This window comes from Harmonia axyridis, chromosome 6 (genome assembly GCF_914767665.1).
Source record: "Harmonia axyridis chromosome 6, icHarAxyr1.1, whole genome shotgun sequence".
In the NCBI taxonomy this organism is placed as follows: Eukaryota; Metazoa; Arthropoda; class Insecta; order Coleoptera; family Coccinellidae; genus Harmonia; species Harmonia axyridis.
Window position 1 is genome coordinate 2,377,030 of NC_059506.1, and position 25,611 is coordinate 2,402,640.

General features: G+C 34.4%; 1 protein-coding gene across 1 annotated transcript in view; it reads right to left on the bottom strand.

Annotated features, from left to right (window-relative positions):
* LOC123682573 overlaps positions 1–25,611 on the bottom strand; it is a 386,250-nt gene that overhangs the window by 46,113 nt on the left and 314,526 nt on the right. The window contains exon 4 of the mRNA XM_045621284.1: positions 5,877–6,088. Within this exon, the coding sequence (XP_045477240.1) occupies positions 5,877–5,975 (99 nt within the window). The 5' untranslated portion in view covers positions 5,976–6,088. The remainder of the gene's footprint in view (positions 1–5,876; positions 6,089–25,611) is intronic.

Consider the following 25,611-nt stretch of genomic DNA (forward strand, 5'->3'; position numbering starts at 1 on the left):
GCCTATTTGCCCACCCTGTAAATTCATATTTTTTATTTTTTGAAGCGACTATGTAGAGGGCCGCACTGTATGACAACTTTGTCAAAATTATGATTTTACCTCTTTTGTAATGATTTTTGATAGTTTTTTTCACGAATATTTCGAAAATAAATCAGTGCTTTCTACAAAGTACATATCTCCAATTTTTTCGCGAAAAACGAAAATTTATCAGAATTTCTGTTTTTTCTTTCGCAAATTGAAGATATTCAATTTCTTCCATGTAGAAAATTGTTTAAATAAATTATGCAAAAAGCCCCTCAAAAATCGATGATTCGTAAGAAGAAATATCTCCAATTTCGTTTTGAACTGAGCTACCACGTGATGGCGTTCCCTCTTAACGACAGTTGTGACTTGAAGAAGGCCGTAACCTATAGATCCTCCATTGGCTGCAAGCTCTTCCCCGCAGGATTCAATTTCGTTAAAATAAACACTAAAGATTTCACGGCAGCACTCATGGGGAAATATATCGCTGTTTCATGATCTCATTTCGTCTCCTCGCACATTTTGTCATGGTGTAAATGGGACCGAATCTTGCTTCCCCTGGCAACGCTATTTTACGATAGTTTGTGTGTACAAAAGGGGAAAAGGTAGGAGTTCTCCTTGACATCTAGGATGGGAAATTTTGTCGATTACACATTTGTCATTGTTTGAACGTCATTCATCATTTTTTTGTTTAGGAGGTGCTGAAAGTTTCAGGTGATATCTCGAGTGTGCTGTTGCGACATTCTTCGTTGAAACTATCTCAAACTGCTGTTTCAGACTTGATGCTAGAGATGACAGAGTAGTATAGATAGGGATTCATCAAGTCAAGTAGCTTGATATTTCAACCAACTAATTGCCTTGAAAATCCAGCTCGTGATTAATTACATACTTGAACTAGACTTGATTTTAGATATTTATTGCTTGACTTGATATCAAGCTACTTGATATTACTTGAGCTTGATATGTACGAGTCGTACGGCATATATTTCTGCAAACTGGTAGGCGTTTGGACAAAATAATCCACTTCGAAGGATAAATATGTGAGTTTGAGATCGATCTCCTAAGTTTATTCAAGAAATCTTATGTAAATCGAGAAAATGAAATGGCTTTATGTTACGAAATAGGCAAATTTCTGACTGAACCATCTGCTGACAGTTATGAATAGGTATATTTTCGAATAGTGGCAGAGGTAAGATACTGTTTCTCCAAATATGATTGAAATGGTCAAAGATTTTTTATCAACGCCAGCTTCATTAGTTTCTGTTGAAAAGCAATTTTCCTGAGCTGATCTGACTGTTACAAAAACCCGCAATAGGCGGAAAATCGATAAGATTCCTCATGTGACTATCTTGGATGGAAAATGATGTGATTAAATTGTGCTTGAAGGTTTCTCAATATAACAAAACTGTTTTTTTCCATATTTTGTTCTATATTGATTTTATTTGAGTTTCCATTTTGAAATAATTAATATTTTTCGTTCTTGTTTACAATACATGGTTTCAGAGGTAAGAGATCGACAGTAACCGCCATGCTGGAACTTCTGGAAGCTATTATAGATGCGTGTAATGGCAACAAAGTTCTACAGTTGGAATGTATAGATATCAGCAAAGCATTCGTTAGTGTTCGTCATGAGGTATGTACTTCTGAACAAGCTTAGTTATTACGGGATTCGCGGATAACAGGTCACTTGCTGGAATGGTTTAGTGTCCGGGATGGAAATGGTTCCCACCGGAGTCCCACAGGGATCTATACTTGGGCCTCTACTGTTCCTGATATACATCAACAATTTATTTAGCAATATACGAAGTGATCAAATCTAATACCTAATGATGCACTGGTGGAACTCAAGTCAAAAGACTCTCTTGAGGACGCTGAAATATGGTTCAGTGCTAATGGGTTGCAGTTCGAGTTGCAGTTCAATAAAGAGGAAACACAAAGCATTATATTCATCAGCGGCAATGGTGGAAATTCCTCATTAGTCTATCTGGGCCTGGAGTTCCAGGAGTCACTGAGGTGAAAGAATCATATCGATACCGTTTATGCGAGGTTGTCAACAACAATTGTCATAATCAGAAGGATGAAGCAGGTCTCAAACCTGGAAGTGGCAAAACTACCCTATTACTCTGGTTTTTACAGTATTGCAACCTACGGTATAATTATCTGGGACCACTTAATTGAATCCCGAAGAGTTTTTATAAAACAGAAAAGAACCCTGAGAACTATATTAGGCCTGAACAATAAAACAAATTGACGAGAACACTTCAAGAAGGAACGAATATTAACGATACCGCCATGTTTCATATTCAGTTGCTTGAAACGCGTGCACCAGAATGCGGCCAAATATGTTACCAACTCAGACTTTCATGAATACGACATCAGAGGAAAAAACAATATCGTTGTGCCATACAACCGAATAAAGAAGGCACAGCTAGGCCCCAACCACGTAGCGGTTAAATTATATAATAAATTGACGTTGGACATCAAGAGCTCCACACCAGCTGTCAATGCAGGAAAATTTAAAAAACTTCAGAAAACGATTTATAGCGTGGATGAATTCCTATCCGATTGACTGTGATTGTTATCTCGTTATTATTCGTTTGTTCGTTTTTATTAACTTGTGGATATTCAATTTATATATGGTTATTTATTTGTTGATATTTGATTTATATATGCTTGTATATTTGGTGATATTTCTCTGGTGAATGTTTTTACACATGTCGTGTAAATAGAACTGTTGACAAGCCATGTAATTCTTGATGGCATTTTTAATATTGAAACTGTGAATTATGTTTATTTTATGATACTTTTCATCTTCTTCTTCTACTTATTTTAAGCCGGTGGCTTGTATTTTCCAATTATTCATGCCTCTTGGGAGATTGACGTCCACGAGTCCTTCCACCGTTTAGGCGGTCTTCTCAGCGGTCGACGTGTTCCTGGATTTCCATCCCTTACTATTCTGGCAATTCTTTCTTCATCCATCCTTTCCACATGAGCATTCCAAAATCTTCTTCTATTGCGTCCCCATCAAACTATATCTGGAACTTCACACTCGTTGCGGATGTCTTCATTTCTCTTTTTATCTCGTCATGTGAAGCCTAGGATGTTTCTGAGCACTTTCATTTCAGTAGTTCGCAGTGCATTCTTCATCACCTTGGTGTCGGCTTTCGTTTCTATTGCGTACGTCATCATTGGTCTCACAATAGTTTTATATATTCTGGATTGAGAATCTTTCCGCATGTGTTTGTTGTTCCATACAATGTCTCTAAGAGCACCCGATATCCTTGCCGCCTTGTTTGTTTGGTCTTTAATTTCTCTGGTTCTGTCCTGATTAGCTGTTATTTGCACGCCCAAGTAAGCAACCGACATCACCTGTTCAATTGGTCGATCCTCCAACACAAGTTTACATCTTATTGGTTCTTTTGAAGCCACGATACTTCTCATTCAATGAAATTCGCCAAATATCATCGTTGAAATCATTAAAAATCTCTCTTATTTTCTCGATGACTGTAGAATTCTTTGTCGGTGTTTGAACAGATTTTCTTAAACGGCTTTCAAAACTCCCCGAATCAATTATATTGATGAGATGTGGAAGATGAGCACAACTCCAAACAATAAGGCGATCACGCTGCCACAAGGCTGCACATGTACTATTTCGGAAAATGAAAGTGAACAAATCAACACATACTACTCCATATGATGATCAACGTGCATACTAAGATCTATTCGAAAAAACAGGTAAGACTATAAATTGCCTGCTGGCCCTGCTCCCTAATAAATTTCTGGGAATATGGAAAAACTCTTGAATATCAAAAATATTCTAGCCTATTCCAGTGAGTTGGAATATACTTTATCCAAATAAAAACAAAATACAAATGAGTAAAAATGCTCATTTTATCAATCCACCTACAGAACGCACTGCTCTATGTGAAACATATAAGAAAGATAACACAGGCCAACAAAATGAAAAAAAAAATTTGGTGCCAGAAATCTAACATCTGATTTTAGATGTTTTTAATGTGCTGATTCCAAAAATGCCACCAGATTTTTTCTATCAGCTCTAGTTTTTGAGATACACGTTACAGGTTAAATGATATAAACGATCTTATAAGAGACCTGAATCTCTCAAAGGAATCCGCTGAATTACTTGCATCCAGATTAAAAAAAAAAAATCTACTTTGTCGAGGTACTAATATTACAATTTATCGTAAAAGAGATAAGAATCTGCTGCCTTTCTTCACTCAGGAAAATGACTTGGTATTCTGTAACAATATAAAAGGGCTCTTAGAAAAAATGGGTTTGCCTGAATACACTCCAGATGATTGGCGCCTTTTTATTGACAGTTCAAAACGTAGTTTAAAATGTGTTCTTCTACATAACGGTAACAAATATGGCTCGATTCCTATTGGTCATTCTACTACCATGAAGGAAGAATATGAAACAATAGCATTAGTTTTGAGAAAAATTAAATACGAAGAACATCAGTGGTCATTTTGTGTTGATTTAAAAATGGTTAACTTCCTCCTTGGACAGCAGAGTGGTTATACAAAATATCCTTGTTTTTTGTGCCTTTGGGACAGCAGAGCTAAAAATGAGCACTGGGTTAACAAAAATTGGCCTTCAAGAGATGTCATGATTCAAGGAATACAAAACGTGATCAACGAACCTTTGGTTTCAAGAGAAAAAATCTTACTTCCGCCCTTGCATATCAAGCTAGGCCTAATGAAGCAATTTGTGAAGGCCTTAAATTGAGATGGAAATTGTTTTGGGTATTTGTCACGTAAATTTCCTGGCATTAGCACGGAAAAACTAAAAGCTGGTATATTTGATGGTCCTCAAATAAGGCAACTTGTTAAAGATCCACAATTCACCACATCAATGAACGAGACTGAATCTAACGCTTGGAGTTCATTTGTTCAAGTAGTACAAAATTTTCTTGGCAATCATACAGCAGAGAATTACGTAGAATTAGTGGAAACTATGCTTTCAAATTTTAATATTCTCGGCTGTAACATGAGTATAAAAGTTCACTACCTCCACAGCCACCTAGATCGTTTTCCAGAAAACTTAGGTGATTGTAGTGAAGAACAGGGGGAAAGATTCCACCAGGATATTAAAACTAAGGAAGATCGTTATCAAGGACGATGGGATAGCCACATGATGGCGGACTACTGCTGGAGCCTTCAGCGAGACTGCCCTAGTAAACTCCATTCTAGAAAATCGTATAAAAGAAAATTTTTATGTGCTTAGTGACTAATATAATTATGTAAATTAAGTTTTTGCAATAAATACTTAAATCCATGTGTCTTTGTTTTTTTTAACTGTCAATAGTAATATTATATATTATAACAGTTATAAGAAAAATCTCAAAAACTAGATCTGATAGACAAAATCTGAGAACTTTTTTACATTCTGCATCCAAAAATTACTCAGGAACAGTTAAAGAATCGCAGGCACCAAAATGTGTGTTGGCCTGTGTAATAAATAATTGATGCTGCAGCCAATGAAAGTAACCAAATCGGCATGCGGTTGATATTGAACTACATTAGCCAATAGAAAAACTAAATCTACACATCTCGGTTCCAGAAACGAATGTCTAATCCAAATTCCTAATACCTTATACCGGAGTTTAATTGAAAGAACTGTTAGGTAATAAATCCCTGGCTTCTTGAACCTTTGTAGAGCACGCTCATGTAAGTACCTATATTACAAAACCATAAACTGTATCTATTTTAATACTGAAATAAATATTAAAATGAATGCAAGTATTCACATCCTTCTGCACAAAACATTGAATAAAATGCATCCAATCAATGACAACTCAGATAGATATGCTATAAAAATATGAATTCACTTACCTGTCGAGTAATTATTATAGCCACAACAACTAAGCCATTGAGAACGGGTCCTGTTATAGAGATCAAAGTGAGTGGGACAGTGAGAAATAAAGATAGCATTCCTGCATGGGATTTCCATTCACCTTACATCTTCTTCACAGGAACAATACATCATCGTTGATATGTATGTTGATTATTTTCAGTATATCACTATGGATTCGTCATCCAGACTCCTGAAACAAAAATGAAAAATGAAATTACATCGATATAATTTGGAAGCAATTTGGGATTTTAATTGTTCATTCGAACTTGAATTTGAATTTGGGTACAACACATTTTCCTTCGATAGTGACATTAATAGTAAATAATATATGACCATAAGGTGAATACAACATGATAGAATATAAGTTAATTAGTTGGTAGAGGTCAAGGGTAATGAAAATCAATTACATAGATGAAATTCTGCCGACGTTTCGATTATATTTGAGTCATCCTCGGGGTCTGAAAGAACAATAAAAATTGATGTTACATAACACTCTCGAAACAAGATGAACCTAATTGACTTATTGACAATTATCAACATCTTAAAACTCAAAAATAAACAACACACAAAAAATATATGATGAATAAAAAAGGTGACGTACATCCGAGCGTACATCATCAGTTGACTCTTATCGTCCACTTAGAAAACATGTAAAATGCTTTCATCTTCAAATCGTGAGTAGAAAAATACAAGAATAGGTATATATGTTGGAAATATGAGATAAACTAAAATTTGATCAAACATGAAAAACCCTTACCGCAGGATGCAACTACATATTATCAATTCATAGATTTAAATTGTCCTTATTTATAGGACATATACAAATTAAACTCGCTAAAATTGCAATTAAGCCATTTTCCTTGAGCCTAACTATTATTAGGTATATTGAAAAAAGCAGCATTGAAATATTCGATATTAGATCTTTTGTTGACAGATTTTTTATTATGTTTGACTGAAATCATTTCACATTTCCTGCATTAATCTCTTTTTGAAATGTTGGTAATGTCCTATTTCTGTTGTTTGTTAAAAATCGAAAGAGTAAAGCTTCCACTCACGAGGCGTTTTTTGAGCGTTTGGAAGCAGGCGTTCAAATGGCTTGCGTCCGAATGGTAGCTGGTCTACACTGACTATCATCCCATGCGTCCATCGAAACCTGCCACTCAAGAGGTTGTTCTATTGAGTACCCGGGTCGGATTTCAGATGGTCACAGACAGCTGGCAATTTATCAGGTACCGTCGGAACTTCGTAGCATACCAATTTCTTGTGCAAAATGAAAGAATTTTTGATAGGTTTCATCGAAAAATATAGGCAGAAAACCTGTCGATGGAAAATAAAAAGTTCAGCATACGCAAACAGGAATATCAAAAATAAAGCCTATGGGGAACTAGTAGAATATTCCAAATTGTTCTGAAGTTCTTTCCTTCAGAACAATTTTTTGTGAACCACTGGTAGTTGAGAAAAATGTAATTAGAAATTCTGATCCAGTACTATATTTTTTGGTTTGTTGTAGTTTTGTATTGTTCTTTCAGAGTCCCTATAAGGATTTAAATATAATCGAAAAGTCAGCAGAATTTCATCTAGTTGATTTACTACACCCTCGACCTCTACCAATTAACTTATAATCCTTAACTGAAAATTTTGGAAACATGATAAAATAATCATATTTTTAAAAAGTAATCTGAAACTAGATGTAAAGGATGTCGTTATTTCACTGTCGAATAACAAGTTCTAAATCTTTTATTCATTACGTCTTCAAAACCACAAGGACAAAGCTCAATAACTCAGTGACAACAGATCCGACCGAGTTGCAATTTCATGTTTGTATGAAGAGTTTTCTGATATTCCAATATAGGACAAAAAAGTGAAAACTCATGTTGCTCGACCAAACAGTAATTTTACTTTCAGTTTCAATGATGAATGAGTTTGTGAAAAGTTTTAGACCACAACGCGGTGGAGTTTTTTTCGATTTCCATATTCTAATTATTTCGGCGTATCCATTCAAACTTGACGGAGTAGGCTGATTAAAGGGTATTCTAATAAAAAGTTTCATTATAATAATGAAAAAAAAATGTAGAAAATAAACCGTACCTACAATAAATGTACCTATTATTGAGTATTTGAAGTAGTTCTTCTCAAATGCTATTTTTTTTAAATGTGTTAAAAAATGCTTTTTGTGCGTGAGATAGCGAAAACGAATATTTAATAATGAGGTAGAGAATAATACTGTAAATTTCAAACTTCCATTGATTTATTTTTATGTCACAAAATAACTCAACACATAAAAATTTTAAGACAAGGTGTCCCAAATTCGAGAACTTCAAGGAAAAAAAGGAAAAAACTTCAAGGACCCCTGATCTCTTCTTTTTTAAATAATGAAAAAACAGAAAGTAGATAATAGGTACCTTGATTTGTTCTCAAGTTACAAGGCGTTTCTGAAAAATGGCTATATCGAATATTTCGCTATATCTTGGTTTCTGTTAGAGATATTCGAAAAATTCCTAAACGTTTTTTTCAGTAATTTTTATGATTTATATGACACTCATAACAGATTATGAAATAGTTGTTTATTATTATTTTCTCTAATTAATTGCATTTGTTGTTGAAATTAATGAAATATCTCCATAAATATCATTTAGTGATTTTTGCATTGAAAAATGTTGGTTGGCAGAACTGATTTCTTCAAGGCAAATTGATGAATTGACAGATAAAGCCGTGACGAAAAGTTCGGAGTACCAACATATAATAATAAAAAATATCCATGAAAACTGTGCGTTTCTGATATATTCTCGCACGATTTTGATCTACAAGATGTGGAAGAATGAACGGAATAACCACAGAATTAGAGAAATTAATTACTGTTTCAGATATATAGAGGAAAGTTGGTTTTTCTTAAATGGGACACCCTATATTTTTCAACGCAGGTTTTTAGCCGCAGATTTGTGGAAATCATTCCGTTTTGAAAATGTCATCTGTTTCAAAGTTTTACCAAGGTTACCAAGGAACGAGTTTTCTATTGTCATAAAATTGTCTCGTCTTTTATCAAACTCCTAGGGATATAACTTGAGCTTATTTTTTTAATGTCAAAATGTGATATCTGGTAATTTCAACCTCAGAGTAATAAAAAATGTTTATTACTTCATGGTTTCAACTGAAAGCCAATCATTTGGGAATTCACTCATAACCCTGCATCCCCATCGATAATATCTTTTTTACATTGGAACTTCAAAATTTTACTCTAAATTTGTCATTATTGAAAGTTTGAAGTGCTTCGAGGTTTATTGAAAAATGAACACAAACTGATTCAATGCTATCACCGAAGAGATTATCGAACATTAGGGTAAATTGTTGAAAAAAATTATGTTCTTCAACTCGTTTTTCAAATTTTATCACATAATTTTTTGTTTTCATCACTCAAACTTGTTTATTTGAGGCAACTCGTTTTTCAAATTTTATCACATAATTTTTTGGTTTCTTCAACTTGTTTTTCAAATTTTATCAAATAATTTTCTTTTTTCATCACTCAAACTTGTTTATTTGAGGCAACTCGTTTTTCAAATTTTATCAAATATTTTTTTGTTTTCATCACTCAAACTTGTTTATTTGAGGCGAGAACATTCAAACAATCCAAATTTAGATAAAATCACTCGTCCAAACGAACTCGTGATTTTATCAATCGGTTTGTTTTCATAATTCACCAAATAAACAAGTTCTCGTGGAAAGGAAAAAAAAATTGATAAGATTTGAAGCACTCGCGGTAATACATTTGAGAAATACAAGTTGTGAAATTAATAATTATGTTCTTTAGTACCTTTCTATAAATCTATAATCATGATCTAAAATTTTCCAAGAAATTTGTTTGGCTCGCGTTTGGGTTATGTTTATTCTAAAACGTATACATCTTGAAACGGACCAAAAAAATATGTTAATAGTGAACGATTTACATCATTAGAGATAATTAATCGAGCTGAATATGGAGATTTTCGATCATTTGCATCATGATTCTACTGATGAAGATATTCTCCATAAGAGTTCCAATCTCATTTTCTTCAGTTAAGCCTTTCCTCATTAATTTTCAACGTAAACAGAATAAAGAAAAACGAGGTAAAATCACCGACATGTTTTCACAACGACAAACGCCCGTTTATCCTTGCTAATACGTTGCTGTGGCTTTCGTCCTTTGCCATTGTCTTTGTTGAGTTGGATATGAATCATGAAACTCCTATTACCATCAGGCTTTGTCCAAATGAGAAGTATGTAATTTGTTTTGCGAAGAGTTTTCGATGAAAAGGGTTCCTAAAATGAGAACAACCCACTCATTACATTCTTGATGAGTCTCTTTGAGACGAACACCATTTTTTCCTAATTTGCAATTTGCCGCAGGATTATCAAATTTCGACAACAGTGATACGTTGCGCGATTCGAACTGACAATGTGGATAAAGACCGTGAAACCCACGTTTGAATTAAGCATATTACGTTTTACCTACGAAAAGTCTCATAAATCAGAAAAACAATTCGAATTTCATTTGCTACTTCAGTGAAATGCAGAGCGATGAATGTTTTGTTAAAAGTTAAGCATTCAATTCTATATATTTTGCGGAATATTTTGTGTTCTAAAGGGTGATTTTTTTGGAGCTACAGAACTTTAAATTCCAATAAAACAACGATGGATTATTCGATTGACATGAATTTTATTCATCCGCAAGATAATCTTGTGGCATTACATTTTAAATATGATTTCTGGCATATGACCGCCACGGCTGGCTCGGATGTAGTCCAATCTGGACGTCCAATTTTCGATGACTTTTTCCAACATTTGTGGCCGTATATCGGCAATAACACGGCAAATGTTGTCTTCCAAATGGTGAAGGGTTTGTGGCTTATCCGCATAGACCAATGACTTTACATAGCCCCACAGAAAGTAGTCTAGCGGTGTTGAATCACAAGATCTTGGAGGCCAATTCACAGGTCCAGAACGTGAAAATAGGCGGTCACCAAACGTGTCTTTCAATAAATCGATTGTGGCACGAGCTGTGTGATATGTTGCGCCGTCTTGTTGGAACCACAGCTTCTGGACTTCATGGTTGTTCAATTCAGGAATGAAGAAGTTAGTAATCATGGCTCTATACCGATCACCATTGACTGTAACGTTCTGGCCATCATCGTTTTGAAGAAGTACGGACCAATGATTCCACCAGTCCATAAAGCGCACCAAACAGTCAGTTTTTCTGGATGTAACGGTGTTTCGACATACACTTGAGGATTAGCTTCACTCCAATTGCTGCAGTTTTGTTTGTTGACGTAGCCATTCAACCAGAAGTGCGCTTCATCGCTAAACAAAATAAAATCGACGTAGTGTGCGATACGTATTCCGCACAGAACCATTATTTTCGAAATAAAATTGCACTATTTGCAAGAGTTGTTCCGGCGGGAGTCTATTCATGATGAATTGCCAAACCAAACAGAGAATAAATCACTTGACAGCTGTTAAATCGGTCGCCATATTGAACAGTAATGCCAACTTAAAGTTACCTCGAAAAAAAACACCCGTTATAAGATGGTAGCTTAGTACTATTGTAGGTAGGGATTCATCAAACCAAGTAGCTTGACATTTTAACCAACTACTTGACTTGAAAATCAAACTCGTGAAAAATTACATACTTGAGCTTGACTTGCCTTGATTCTAGATATTTATTGCTTGACTTGATATCAAGCTACTTGATATTACTTGAGCTTGTTATGCACGCATCGCACGGCATATATTTCTGCAATCTCGTGAGCGCTTAGACTAAATAAGGAGATTCCTCGAGCGCCGAGAGACTGGAGCATTCGCCAGTAGAACTTTATTAGTAGTTTTCCCACATTTCTATAAAATCTTTCGATATATTTTGGTAGTTTCAGAATTATTTTTTCAAACTTGGCCAAAGTGGCCAAACAAGGATTTTTTATCAACGCCAGCATCTTCAGCTCCTGTTGAAAGACAATTTTTCAGAGCTGCTCTTACAGTTAGAAAAACTCGCAATAGGTTAGGCGGCAAATCTATAAGATGCCTTATGTGTCTTAGATCTTGGATGGAAAATTATGAAATCTAACAAAGCCTGAAGGTTTGTCAATATTAAGAAACTCCATTTTTTTATTATTTTTTATTTTGTTTTGATTCATAGTGATTCATTTTATGTTTCTATTTCAAAAAAGTTGATATTTTTGGTTTTTTTTATACAATAGGTTTAATAAATGAGAGGGTTTTTCGCGTTTTTAGCTCGATATGATTCAGGTACTTGATGAATGAATACTTGACTTGACTTGAGATTGAAATAGCCAAGTAGCTTGAAAATCAAGCCAAGCCGTGAATCCCTAATTGTAGGTGAACTTTCGAATAAGTTACAATTTTTCGTTTATAATACAACTACAAAAGTAATTTCTATTCTTCCACGAGTTCAAAATTCAAATTCAAGCCTTTTGTACGAGTATTATACATACATAATTCCTTTATTAATGGAATATTTCCATAAATGTCGTTCAGTGATTTTTGCATTAGAGAAGATTAGAAGGCTGAACTGTTAACTATATCACAAATTTCACAGATAAAATAGATGAGGTCGTGACAGGAGAGTTCCGAGAGCAAACATGTAATAATCACTCCCATTCTATAATTTCAAATCGAATAGAGATGTTATGCATCGAATAGAAATGTACCATTCGAATCGAAATCGTTTCAAATTGGTATTCTGTAACTCAAGTTATATCAATTACGAATTATATTTGGCGATAGAAGAATAAATGGATTCAAAATAACAAATTTGGACGCTATAGAAGTGAAACACTCAGATAACGACACGATTCGTTCATTTCTATTCGAGGTACAGAATATGGCTGATTGAAATGTAACAATGAAATTTATGCGCAACTGATATGTTTTGTTCTATAAGATGTGGTAGAATGAACATAATCACCACGGTTTGATCAAGCATACTTCTAATCAATATTTTACGCAGCGTGCCACAACACTTAGTAAGTGGTAGTGAGGGTTTAAAATGAAAAAAAGTTGAACAGAAAGCTATAAAATTTAAAACCTTTCTGATAACATCAAATATCATCACGAGAGAATTAAAAACAGAACCGCATTAAAAAAGAATACATAACACATAAGTCCTTTCGTTTGCTATTTTTTTGAAAGAAGTGTACCATTGAAAGTAAAAATTTAAATTATGTATTTTTGCATGACAATAACGATATTTCTCTAAAAAGTGTGAAAAATATAGGTTGTGAAGTCTGAAGGAATAAAACCAATAATCTGAGTACCTACTACCCTGAAAATATTGAAAGTTTCACTGCATATTAAGAGAAGATACACTATAATTATCACAAAATATTTATTCTCATTCTAGATCAAAATATTTTTTCATATAGGTATACATCATTGAATTCTTCGACAATGCTTCAACGTTATTATTCTGAACATTGAATTTAACAAGGCTGGTACGGAAATGGATTGTTATAATACATAATATGTAATAATGAGTAGGTTGTTGATGCAGCCGTCAATTCCCTTGGTTTTTCCCATTTGAAAAGGATTCTCCGAAATAGAAGAATACTGAAAGACCAGAGAAAGATAGCAGGGAATCGGATTGAATCAATAATTAATGAACTGAGAAAACAGAAAAGGAAATGTTTTTGTTGAGCTTGTTTTCTGGAGCTCAATTCAATGTGTAGATGACTTCAATATCAATGAATCGAGATCGAGAGAAAACTTCTTTTTCCATTTGCTTTTAATGAAAAATAAACTTCTGAATCTTTTGTACTTTTGAATGCTCGTTTAAAACATCGTTTTAAACTATATTCCAGGAAAGTATAGAAGTAATTATACAGGATGTTGAAGAACAAAGCTTCGATATTTTGGGATCTGATTATAGACTTCAAAATAAATAAAAAATCTCATTTAACCATAGGTCTACAGATGAGCCGTTTTGAAGATTTAAGCGATTCTCTTCTTTCAAATTCTATAAGAGCGCAACCAAATACTTTTTTCGATTTATTTTTCAGATGTATTTTCTACTGAACTTACAATTGAAATGTTTTTCAGTCAGTTCAATGACAAAATCCCTCACATTATACTCTTGCTGTTTGGGAATATTCAGATCAAACATTTTCCAGTAGATGGATAGGACGAGGAGGCCCAATGCCATGGCCTGCTAGATCTCCCGATTTTAATCCTTTTAACTTTTGTATTTGAGTTTATTTGAAAAGTATAGTGTATGCAACGTCAGTGAATAAAACTCCGAAGAGTTGCAACATCGGATTGAACTAATGTCAAACGATCTGAACACAACCAGGTCTTTTCAAAATAATTCATTTAAACGACGATGTACAGGATGGGCAAATAAGCGAGGTAAGCGGCTGTCTCTCAGGATCCACTCATCGAAGAGACTTGCGGTAAAAATTTTTACCACTAAAGTGTACAAAAAAACACACTGGAAATTGTTTTGAAGTTCATACCTCTACCGCTAGGGGCGTAATATCTATCGTCGAGTGAAAAAATGAATTTTACTGGAAAATGTTTCATATAAAGTCGAAGAAAGAATACCATCACTGTAATCCTTGGAAAATTCTCTTTCTTTTTGATTTGTCACTTTCGAATTTACGATATCAAATAAGGATAGGGGAAAGGGAGAAATCTGACTGATTAAAATGCCTGTAACTTCAGTTTGGCTCAACATTTTTGAGCAAATTAGATCTCGTTTGAGAGATAACATCTTGTTGATTGAGGAAAAAATATACTCATGATAAATTTGTCTTTGCTGCTTTTGATAGGGGGCGCTAAGTCAGAATTTCATTGTTTTGTCCAAAAGCGTTTCAGGCGTTCTGAAGTTGTGGCCGAAAGAAGATATTCTTCAACTGATGCACTGAAAAACCATTGTGTCTTTAAGTTCTGACAGAAACAGAAATCCATAGCTATAAAAAGGAAAACCAAAATGAAAATGAATTACAATGTTATGTTGAAATAATTATGGATTCAATATTTTTGATAATTCATTGTTAAAAGTCACTTCAAACCACTTTCAGGTATCCAAGTTCTCAAAAACTTCACTTTTACTTTAAATATTCGTGCAGTAAAACTGTCTGCGCGAAAATTTTAAGTACATGTCTCAGTTTAGTTTTTAGTAGTGTTTCCGAATAATAGAACAGATTTTCAAAATTCCGATGTACAGGGTGTTGTTTCGAGGATTCAAATTATTCATAATTTTCTGTTAACTCGGACCTGGATTTTCGAAGCAATAATTGCATGATACGTTTGGGCTCTCAATAAGGAATATATTTTCCAAATATGAAGAAAATATACCGGGTGGTTCGTTTGATATGGCCTCAGAAGGAAACGGGCAAAATTCATAAAACACCCTGTATCTCGGCTACGACGACAGTTAGACCATATAAATGGGGTATCTCCAGAATTGCATTGGTACCACCTATGCACAGGTCAAGTATTTTCGTTTCCCAATGAAACACCCTGTATAGTGGAGTAGACCATTTGTTTATTCATACCAAATATAATTCAATTGAATAACCACTGATTGTGAGTGTAGACTGTAAAATTTAGTCACATTTCCAGAAAGCCATTTTCTGAAATACAGATTGTCATTGATGAAAAAAAATTTCCCTCTAGCCTGAAGTGATTCGTTTAATTAAAATTCAGAATAAATTTCAATGGGAACAGATGTGTATTCATTTTCCAAATTCATCGTCCAAATTTTTCATTTGAATTGATATAGCTTAATTTCCATTTTAGTCTATTGCAGCCCCGCCAGTGTTCGAAAATGAATATTACTGAAGATGAATTCTACCGCATCCATTATAAGAGGCCGGCCAAGGAGCAAGCAACCTGATTGAATGCCTTCGGCGAATCGGTAGAAGAGAAACTTAATCCCATTTGTTTCCGATTCGAAATAGGCAGGAAAGAATGGTCTTTCGGTGAATCGAGAGTTTTGTTTTTCATTTCTTCCGAACAGAGAGAGCATTTTGGAATTACTTCCAAGGTTTCTGTTTTTTATCGAATTATTCGATATGATAGGATGTGGTTTTTCCCTAAGTAGTAGCTTTGTTTGAAAGCCTGGATGTTTGCATTTGCAGCCCACCAGCAATAAGTGCTCCGATACTATATAATTTTTGACGTAAACGACATTCGTACCTTCTACTGATGATAATGACAATAACTAGAGCGTGGAAACTTCGGTGAAGATAGTTAATGAGCCGAATCAGCCCAATAGTTTAAGATTTACAGGGTGTAGGATGAGTGGAAGGTCATAGACTAGTGGTGAATGCAGGTCATCCAGACTTTCCAGAAAAGTAGTAGTATTGTACAGTCCTAAGACTGTTAGTTTCTGAGATACAGGTCGACTCAAAGAAATCATCCTAAATGACCAAGCAGCAGCCTAACCGGTCAATTGAAAAGTCCCCGTTCTACTATAGTAAAACATTTTTTTTTGTCGAAATTGGATTTTGTTATTCAACATAGTTGCCTTCGAGGGCGATACAGCGATTAAAGTGATCTTCTATCATAACTTTTCAATACCATTTTTGTAGTACGATTTGTCTTTCGCTTCAAAATAGGCCTCAGTTTCGGCGATTACTTCTTCATTAGCTCTGAATTTCTTTCCAGGGAGCATTTTTTTGAGGTCTTAGAACAGGAAAAAGTCGCTGATGGCCAGATCTGGCATATACGGTGAATGCAGAAGCGATTGGAAGCCCAATTCACGCAATTTTGCCATTGTTTTCATTGATTTGTGACACGGCGCATTGTCTTGATGAAACGGCACCTTTTTTTTCTTCAAATGGGGCCGTTTTTTAACGATTTCATTTTTAAACGATCCCATAACGCTATATCATATTCGCTGTTGATGGTCTGGCCCTTTTGGAGGTAATCAATGAATATTATACCCTGAATACTGATGTCATAACCTTGTCAGTTGTGTTGTTCCCCGCTTTGGATTAGGTTCATCGTGGTAGTCCACTCAGCTGACTGTCGGAGAGACTCCGGAGTGAAATGATGGAGCCATGTTTCATCCATCGTCACATATCCACGCAAAAATTGAAGTTTATTGCACTTAACGAGCTTCAAACACTGCTCAATATCATTAACACTATGTTGATTTTGATCGATTGTGAGCTCGCGCGGCTTCCATTTTGCACACAGCTTTCTCATGTACAGGGTGGGCAAATAAGCGAGGTAAGCGGCTATATCTCAGGATCCACTCATCGTAGAGACTTGCGGTAAAAATTTTTACCACTAAAGTGTAAAAAAGAGAACACACTGGATATTGTTTTGAAGTTCATACTTCTACCGCTAGGGGGCGTAATAGCTACCGTCGAGTAGAAAAATGAATTTTACTCGAAAATGTTTCATATGAAATTGAACAAAAAATATCATCACTGTTATCCTTGAAAAATTCTCTATCTTTTTGAATTGTCACTTTTGATTTTACGACATCAAATAAGGGAGGGTGAAAGGGAGAAATCTGACTGATTGAAACGCCTGTAACTTCAGTTTGGCTCAACATTTTTGAGCAAATTAGATCTCTTCTGAAATATAGTAACTTGTTGATTGAGGACAAAAAATAGTCATGATACATTTGTTTTTGCTGCTTTCGATAGGGGGCGCTAAGTCAGAAGTTCATTGATTTGTTCATTTTACTGCGAAATGTAATGATAGGATTTTTTAACAGAAACAGAAATTCCATCAAATTTGCATGAAAACACATGAAGGTCGCAAAGCGATAATTTCATGCGTTCTGAAGTTAGCGGAGGTAAGCAGCTATATCTCAGGATCCACTCATCGTAGAGACTTGGGGTAAAAAATTTTACCACTGAAGTATTAAAATTTTTTACCCCAAGTCTCTACGATGAGTGGATCCTGAGATATAGCCGCTTACCTCCCTTATTTGCCCACCCTGTACAGATATTCGTAAATGATATGATGTACACGTTCAGAAGGTATCTTCACAATGTCTGCTACCTCGATCAACTTCACTTTACGGTCATTCAAAATTATATTGTGAACTTTTTTGATTTTTTTGTCGGTGACAGCATCTTTTGGGCGTTCACTGCGTTCGCCGTCTTCGGTGCTCATTTCACCACGTTTAAACTTAGAATACCAATCAATGATGGTTGATTTTCCTGGTGTAGACCACGGAAACTCTTCATCAAGCCAATATTTTGCTTCAACAATATTTTTTTCTCGTTTTCGAGATACAAGGTGTCGAAATTGGAAAAAGGCATTTCTTTGAAATTACATTTCTCGAAGGGAAACTTCTTGAATGAAACAATTATGCGCGACAAAAATTGCTACCCATGAAGAAATACTTTCAGACTGGTTTCTAATGAAAATTTTTGTTGGATATGGGGCGAATAAATCTGATATTATTCGTAATGAAATTCAATTTGGTTCATAATTCACCCTGTACCTAATGGTATAAGTCGTCCGTAGAATTTTCCAATTTTTTGTCATAAGTCTTAGTTCGAGTACACTATTATAATGTCGAACACATGGCTTCACTATGATCAGTTTTTGGGATACACAGGGTGAAATATCAAGAGGGGCGACCGTTATTACAAAAATTGTCTAAAAGTTGTATCGACGAAAATTTCATACAGAGTAATGATAGCAGACACATTGGCGTTCACTTATATTTATTCATTAATATTATTGTACAATGAAAAACATTGTTGTACAGAGTGTCCCAAATTCGATGCTCTCTGAGAGCTTCTCAAGAACTAAAAAACAAACAAAAAAATCCACCACAAGTGCAAATACATTTTTCGCCTAAGTATTGAGAATATGCTTATTTAAGCATTCAATGTAGTGCATTGATGTTGACTTGTTTTGTAAGTAATCGATGTACAGAGGGTATTCTATTAGATGTAACATCAAAAATGTGAATACCAAGTGTGGCAGTATTGTCAACAGTTTTGTTCGATAATTGTAAGTATTATATAAGCGTACATTTATATTTGAAATAATTGTACAAAAATCTTACCACATGTACATCAAAAAAATATTTTTACTACAACTGCTATGGAAAGTAGCGTATTCTTCATAGCATACCTACTCAACTTCAAAACTATGTATTGCTCACACTGTGAGAAATATTATTCCACACGGCACTCTGCCCACACCTCGCTTGGTAGACCAATGAAATTGGGCTTTTGAGTCGTTTCTATGGAAACGCAAAAAATTAGCACATACTTTCAACGAAGGCCATTTTGATTTGAATCAAGTCCATAACTTGAATTATTGAAATTTGTGCAGTTGTAGAAAGAGTATAGTGTGCAACATGTGGAGAAAGTCTTTTTCTCGCTCGTTTGTTTCCACACTCGCAAGAAAAGTTGGACTTTCCCCACTTGTTTCACAATATACTGTTTCCTACAACTGCACAAATTTCAATAATTCAAGTAATGGACTTGATTCAAATCAAAATGGCCTTCGTTGATAGTATGTGCTGCTAATTTATTGTGTTTCCATAGAAACGACTCAAAATAGTTTTGAAATTGAGTAAGCTATGAAGAATACGCTACTTTTCATAGAAGTTGTAGAAAAGTATAGTGTGCAACATGTGAAGAAAGTCCTTTTTCTTTTGGACTTTCCCTACTGGTTGCACAATATTCTATTTTTAAGACTTGTCCTGCAATAGTTATTATCAGATTGGACTGAACATTGTCCTCGACTCCATCCAATTTTCGTGAGAATCATTAGAAGCATTCAAGAGTTTTACAGTTGAAAGATTTCAAAGAAATGCATAAACTATTTGTTCTCAAAATTTCAGAATTCACAAGATCAACATATTTTTCAATAATTGAAAATTCATCTAAAGACCGCTCAACAGCTCCTATATCGTAATCAGTGCTTTCCTGATTTTTTTATTCAGTTCACATAATTTGAAACGTATGAATGTATATTTCAAAGGCAAAACAAATATAATAAAAAATTCTTAGCACGTCGAATTTTCAATTCAAACTATGCCCTGAGTAGATGAGATTATGTTGGAGATCATCATAGTCGTTTTTAATGTTGGAGGTGGTAGTCAACAAATGAAGATTACGTACCACCAAAACTCATTTCAATCACCTGCAAAAGCTCGTTTTCTGTGTTCCTTGTACTTCTTCGGGGAATTCTCGAGTGTCTTCAAGGAATTATCTCAATTTCCTCTGAGTGCTCTGAAATCTTAACGTGGTATCTTGCATTTTTCATGCGATAGTGGAATTCTGATAATTGCACGAGGCCAAAGAAAGGGCATTTACAATTCTCTCTCGTCTCTTTCAAACTCCTTGGTTGAGGTTTATCCATTAACGAATCCTACAGATTTGGATCAGATGCGATTCGTAATCCTGGATTTAACCAGAGAATTCAATTGAATTGAGACAGAGGGAGAGATTTTGTTTCCGATTTCTCACAATAAGAATAATACGCTTCACATGCGTCAAACTGGTATGTCTTTGAGATGAAAGCAACCGACCCAAAGCTCAGAAACTAGATGTTCTAATTCATATGAATCTTTCGGTATGAAGAAATATATTATTTATTCGTATAGGGTGTTTTTCGAGGTATATAACTTCAAGTTGGCATTACTGTTCAAGATGGCGACCGATTCAACAGCTGTCGAGTGATTTATTCTCAGTTTGGTTTGGCAATTCATCTTGAATAGATTCACGCCTGAACAACGCTTGCAAATAGTGCAATTTTATTTCGAAAATAATGGTTCTGTGCGAAATACGTATCGCGCACTACGTCCATTTTATTTTGTTTAGCGATGAAGCGCTCTTCTGGTTGAATGGCTACGTCAACAAACAAAACTGCCGCATTTGGAGTGAAGCTAATCCTCAAGTGTATGTCGAAACACAGTTACATCCAGAAATACTGACTGTTTGGTGCGCTTTATGGTGGAATAATTGGTCCGTACTTCTTCAAAAACGATGATGGCCAGAACATTACAGTCAATGGTGATCGGTATAGAGCTATGAATACTAACTTTTTAAATCCTGAATTGAACAATCATGATGTCCAGGAGCTGTGGTTCCAACAAGACGGCGCAACATGTCACACAGCTCGTGCCACAATCGATTTATTGAAAGACACGTTTGGTGACCGCCTAATTTCACGTTTTGGACCTGTGAATTGGTCTCCAAGATCTTGTGATTTAACACCGCTAGACTACTTTCTGTGGCGGATAAGCCACAAACCATTGACCATTTGGAAGACAACATTCGCCGTGTTATTGCCGATATACGGCCACAAATGTTAAAAAAAGTCATCGAAAATTGGACTACATCCGAGCCAGCCGTGGCGGTCATATGCCAGAAATCATATTCAAAATGTTATTCCACAAAAATATCTTGCGGATAAATAAAATTCATGTCAATCGAATAATCCATGGTTGTTTTATTGCAATTTAAAGTTCTATAGCTCTAAAAAAAAAACACCCTTAATATTAATGAATCTCACTCACCAACCCTGAAAATTGAGTTGACACAACTCACAAGAAGTGAGAAATTTATCCAAAAAGCGGAACTAAGATCACCACTCTACCAAAAATTTTTCAGTGGATTGGAAAACCTTGAAATATATCAACACGTTGAAAATGTTGTTTACGTTTTTTCAAACTATAACTTTCTCTTATAATACAAGCGATAAGTGAAAATTTATGTGAGTACACAAATACCAAACTATTCATAATATAGACGCAGGTTTGAGGTCATATGAAAGAAAAAGTATATCTACACTAGCTCAGACATATATTGCCACCAATGAATACGGTAATTCTATTGTTTAATAACTGGGAAAATGGTAAGTTATGAATTATTTGGAATGAAGCGATTGTTCAACTTTGAAGGAATCTTCGCTACCACTTTTGAAAATGTCGTCTTCTGACAAACTACACTTTTACTACACGCTTCAACAGGCAATGAAATTGTTAACATTCACTACAAAAATGGTGGTGTGGTTAGACCTTACATTATTCAAAAATGAGGCTAATGCAACTGTAATGGTGAATGGATTGCGCTACCGAGAAGATATTGATGTGGACGACGTTAATTTTCAATAAGACGGTGCTACGTGCCCTAAAACCAACGAAACAATTGCAATTTTGATGAAAAGGTTATATGGTGGTACAATTTGGTTGATGTCGTTTTGACGTTTTCCATCGTTAATTGCATACCTTCCTAGTCAGAATGAAAGAAACACTCATTAATTTCCTCAGGTAGTAGGTTCCCTAGGTACCTTCTCGTTTTTTTAATATCAAAATAAAACCTTTTATTGGAAAACTGTAGACGAATTTGATTTCGAATAATAACAGAAATGAGAATCCCCAAGATTTTCAATTCATACTCTCGAAATCAAGAAGGCCACTGGTCAGGACCTTTTGAGTGTACAAAATTAATGTAGAAAAATGCAATTAGTGGTTTAACGATCAATCAGAGTTTGCTATTGTACATTTTGTGTTGCTATCAATATTGCAACACTGACAACAAAGTTTGGACTGATGTAGGATGCAACTGCGTTTGAAGTTTGAGTGGTTTTGCGTAACAAATCCGAATTCTGTTTGAGAATGCATGATAGCCATAGCCCATATGAGGGTTAAACAAAGACTTGTTGAAAAGTACATTTGTTGTTTGCATAGATTGAAAGTCGTCGGAGATAACCATTGATTGGTCCACACCGTGACAAAATAACCAAACTTTATAATCGAGTATAAAATATTGATTGTAGTAGGTATATTATTATTTTTTACTTTATTGTTTATATTCTTGGCAACTCTGTATTTATTTTTTTAAGCTTCCCTTATTTCGACGAAAATCCTGAGAATGGTCATTATAAATACACTTCCCCAACAAATTAACGCACCACCAATAAGTATGCTAAAGCATAATATACTATTAATATTATATTTTATATTTATATATTTTTTTTACAGGTTTTTTTTCTTCTGAAGGTTAGTATATGAACCATTAACCGTATGCGCATAAAATTCATAAAATTTGTAACAGTTTCATTATAACATTACAATTGATCTTACAGTTTAGGCTTATCGTTTGTCAATATTTCCATTTTTGATTCACTTCTTTATCTTTCATATAATGGATTGAGACGGTTTCCACTTGATGGAAATTCATTTAAATAAAAATCAAATGTTATTTTATTTCCACCATCAAAAGTGGACATGGAATAACTGTCATTTTATTTCTTCATCTTTCTTTTTACTCGAGAAACACAATTGTATAGCATGACATGATTTTATTGAATTTAAGCAGCATTGTCAGCACGTAAGCAGCAGGGTCTAGCTGAGTAGGTAGAGTATTGTCAAATACAAATGCTTGGTGTTAGTGCTATAGTCCTTAAGTATTTTTCGCAAATTCTTTTATTAACTAATATGCAAGTAAAAACTAAATCCTACACGGGCTCTCTGCAGACCTCAAAAGAATGCTTGCAGAAAAAAATTTGGCGAAAAAGTGATTGTCGAGCTGAAGCCGATTTCGAAAAGACGAATTTTTCAACAAAAAAGGTTTTGAAAAGTTGAAGGAGCATTGGAACACATATTTCAAACTTGAAGGTGACTATGATACAGTCGAATTTCTGAGAGAAAAGTTCTTTTGATAACCACACCGCATCTATATCAATGACGTAAGCAATTAGAAATTCATATCATAAGTGGGAAAATTGAAAATAAGAATTCACCTGTTCTATGATATTTATCGAAATTCAAAGGACTTTCCAACAAGAGTTCATTTAATGGTCACCTTCGAAAGTGGTTTCACGCCTAAGTACGCCACTGCCTTTGGCCTGCATATTTCAGAATGTGGTCTGTCTGAAATATGCAGATGTCACATAAATATTTCGTGCACGGGGTATCAGTAATTAGACATATATTTCCCAATTCAACGAGGTAATTTGAATAGAAAAGGACTTTTTATATTATTTATGGCAAGTTACTATTTTCAGACGATCGAGATGTTTCATGTCGAATTCTCAAACGTCTAATAGGTCACGGTATGCCTTTTCCCTTTCTGGGTGGATGTTTATGGAATAATAAATCATTTGGCTTCCTTCCAATGGAGAAACTTTGGATATAGAATCGTAAACTTCTCAGCGGAAATGTTTAACCAAACTTTTTATTCGACACAAAGAACGCAGTTTTGGTATTGTCTCATTTTTTGTTAATCTTTACGAACTTAGGAGATGCAAAAAGTTTTAGAGTTCGAGGAAGTAGGTAGATTCAGCATTCGAAATTCATTCCAATGCAAAAACGATTCTACTATTCAATTATTACTTTGAAAGAAACTTAACAACATAAGAGTAAGAATTTTTCAATTTGGACATTTTTCCAATAATAAACATTCAAAATTACGTTTGCTATTCCTTCAATTATCGTAGTAGATCAGGACTAGAAGCAACTTTTATTTAGAAAAATACAGAATAACATTTAGTTGAAATAGCTTGTCTTATACTATTATTCTATTATATTTTGTCATTCATCGGCTTCATCACATAATATTCGTGTTGATTTATTATGGTTATCCATTTGTTATTTTTTTTATTATAGAACGTATTTTTAGAATATCATATTATTTTAGATATCACGTACAGATTATAATATTATTACATATTTCTGCGACGAATTTGCTTTTTTACTGAAATAAACTTTATTATTATTATAAAGGTAAGAAAATTAATCATAAGTTGCCGAAGTATGTGTATGAGAAATAAAAGAATGTAGGAGAAGTAAAATACAGGGTGTTTGCTAAAGTAGTCTCAAATTTCTAGACATGTTTCCTAGATTAAAATTCAGGTCTAGTTTTTCCACAACATTTTTTAGAATTTGCTAGATTTTTTTTCATAGATACGGACAAATTCTCACATTTCAATTTTTTCATTGCTTATTTTTAAATTGGACGGTCAGAATATTCGACAAATCGTCACCGCTGATAAAGGCCAATGATTAATTATTTCTGAACTCTCGTTTCCTGAACTGATCATTCGATAATTTCGTCATGCAATGTCTACACCACCGAGATAAAGCAAAACTTAATGAATGTGAACATGGAAGTTCTACTAATTAAATTATTCATTTTGGATTACCTTTGCCATACCCAAGAATATCGAGGTTGAGTTTGCAGTAGGTTCTGCATATTATAAACTTAGAGGAGGTGCACTTTCTCATACATATGTGATCACGCTAAAAGCTAGCAGCCAGCGTCTATTCAAAGAATTCAGGAATAAACTTTCATACTGAAAAATGATCTGTTTTTTGATCATCGATATATTGCTTTCTTCGTTAATGATAGAAGGAGTTTTTTTTTGAATTTCAATAATCCAAATAGAAATTTAAGACCATCTTCAGAACTATTGGAAGGTTATACATTCTTACCATTTTTTCATTCATTCATTCATTTTTGATATCCTTCAGTTGAAAGTCACAGTTTGATTATATCATTCTAAAATAATAATTATATTGTATAATTTTTAATGAGTGATATTTCCTTCTTATCAATGTACTGACAGCTGTTAATGAAGTTATGTGGTCAATTATGATTCCAACATCAACAGAAGAAGAATCCAATAATTAATCACAGTATGGAAACTAGTGACATGCCAATGTTTTCGAAGACTGAATATGCAACTATCGCCAAAATTATTGGACCCCCTTCATAAACTGTAAATTTTTTTTAT